This window comes from Leptonychotes weddellii, unplaced genomic scaffold (genome assembly GCF_054177405.1).
Source record: "Leptonychotes weddellii isolate Sample4059 unplaced genomic scaffold, ASM5417740v2 HiC_scaffold_13426, whole genome shotgun sequence".
Classification (NCBI taxonomy): domain Eukaryota; kingdom Metazoa; phylum Chordata; class Mammalia; order Carnivora; family Phocidae; genus Leptonychotes; species Leptonychotes weddellii.
Window position 1 is genome coordinate 3,377 of NW_027713975.1, and position 2,318 is coordinate 5,694.

General features: G+C 61.6%; 1 protein-coding gene across 1 annotated transcript; it reads left to right on the plus strand.

Annotated features, from left to right (window-relative positions):
- The first annotated feature begins 391 nt into the window (after nt 1-391).
- Nucleotides 392-2,012, plus strand: LOC145718284 (melanoma-associated antigen 8-like). The gene has a single exon (XM_081809768.1). It carries the CDS (start codon nt 392-394, stop codon nt 1,472-1,474), a length of 1,083 nt encoding a protein of 360 aa, XP_081665894.1. The 3' UTR covers nt 1,475-2,012.
- Nucleotides 2,013-2,318: the final 306 nt, after the last annotated feature.

Genomic DNA, 2,318 nt, shown 5'->3' on the forward strand with positions numbered 1-2,318 from the left:
CTCACAGAGTCAGACCCAGCCCTCCTTTCTGCCCCGGGGACCCTGGGCTGCACTCCCAGTCTGCACCCTGAGGTGCCCCGTCCTGCCCTCCTCCAGGGGACTCAGGAACTGGGAGGCAAAGGCTTTGGTGTGAGGCAGGAGTCCTAAGGTCACAGGGCAGAGGAGGCCCTTGACTTTCCCCTTGAGTTTCTTAGAGGACAGGCGGCCCACGGGGAGAGACCCCTGTGAGGCCAGAGAGTGCCCACATGGAGACCCGGAGTCACCGTTGTCAGAGCTGCCAAGGGTGCCTTCCTCAGCTGAGGCTCCTCACACTCCGTCTCTCTCCCAGGCCCTTGGGTCCCTTCGCCCCCACCTGCCCACACCGGGTGCCTGCTGCCAGACATAAGTCATCATGCCTCTGGGTGAGAGGAATGAGCTCCGGAAGTTTGAGGAAGACATTCAGGACCCAAAAGAGGCCCAGCGCCTGGTAGATGCACAGCTGTATGGGGCTGAGGAGGACGAGGAGGCCCTGTCTCACTCCTCCTCCCCCTCCTCCTCCCCCTCCCCGTCCTCCTCCTCCAGTTTCCCCTCTTTCTTCTCCTCTTGTTCCTCCCCCTCCTCTTCCTCCTCCTCTTCCTCCTCCTCTTCCTCCTCTTATTTTGCCCTGCCTTTCTTTGCTACCCCAGAGGAGGGGTCTGTCGCTGGGTCCCCAAGTCCTCCCCAGAGCCCTCCGAGTGCCTGCCCCTCCCCCAGTGCCGCGGCAGCCACTCCCTGGAGCCTGTCTGAAGATAGCTCCAGCTCATCCAACGAGGAGGGGCCCGGCCCCGGGCTGGAGCCGGGAGTGGCCCAGCCCCTGCTCCAAACTGCACTCCACATGAAGGCAGTCCACCTGGTGGCCTTCCTGCTCCTCAAGTATCGCACCAAGGAGCCGATCAGCCAGGCAGAGATGCTGGAGATCGTCGGCAAGGATGACCAGGACGCCTTCCCCGGGATCTTGGGCCAAGCCTCCAAGTGCATGCAGCTGGTCTTTGGCGTGGATGTGAAGGAAGTGGACCCCGGCGACCACTCCTACATCCTGGTCCCCGTCCTGGGCCTCACCTGGGATGGGATGCTGAGCGGTGAGCAGGGCATGCCCAAGACCGGCCTCCTGGTGGTGCTCCTGGGGTTGATCCTCCTGGAGGACGACCATGCCCCTGAGGAGGAGGTGTGGGAAGCGCTGGGGGTCATGGGGGTGTATGCCGGCCAGGAGCACATCATCTATGGGGAGCCCAGGGAGCTCCTCACCAATGTCTGGGTGCAGGAAGGGTACGTGGAGTACCGGCCGGTGCCCGGCAGCGACCCTGCCCGCTACGAGTTCCTGTGGGGTCCCAGGGCCCACGCCGAGACCAGCAAGTTGCAAATGCTGGAGTATTTCCTCCGGCTCGATCTCGGGCAGCCGGCTTCCTCCCTGGCCATGTCTGAAGGGACTGTGAGAGATGAGGAAGAGGGGGCCTGAGCCCCGGGGTCCGCCAGGCCCTTTCCAGGCTTTGGTGGGGTCGGCAGCTTCTCCTCCAGGGTGCTGGGCATGAAGTGAGGCCGCTTGTTGGTCCTTCCCTGTGTGTGTTTGCGTGTGTGCGTGAAGACAGTGTCCTGGGCGTTTTAAGGAGTGCAGGGCCAGGGAGGGTTGCGGGAAGAAAGCAGGGCAAGGAGCCTCCTGGGGGTGGGGGTGGTTGTTCCCTGGGATGACTCCCACATCCAGAGCTTGATGTCCTTGAGGAAGCTGTCCCGTGGGGTCCTTGCCATAGAAGGTTTCATCCGTTTCAGCGGCGGAGCGTGTGAGGGACATCCACCCCGCAGCATTTGTCCGTACCCAGTTCAAGAGTTAAGAGTTTTGTCATGTCCTGGAAACCATTTGGGACCCCTTGCCTCCTTGTTTGGGCTCCGGACCAAAATCACGGGGCATTGGTCTAGCGATGGGTTGAAAAGGCGAAAGAAAGGAGGAGTGAAGTGATGGGGTCAGGAAATAGAGAAATAAAAGGAAAAGTTTGTTGGTTCTTGCTTCTGATGCCTTCCTGTCCGTCATTCTGCAAATGCCAAAGGCACACACACGCGTGCTCGTGCATTGGCCTGGTTCTTCCGGAAAGGGGGGGAAACGTCCTCGCAGCACAGAGGGAGCCCTGCTCACTGGCTCCTTGATTCCCAGACATGGGCTGAGCTCTGCTCTCTGGAAGGCCCTGTGGGTGAGCAGTGAGGACACTAGGAGAAGCAGGACACGTCCCAGCCATAGGGGACCGTGTCTAGCAGCCGCAGTCCTGGCAGGAAGGTGGGGAGGGGTGCCCTGAGACCCGCAGAAGAAGCGG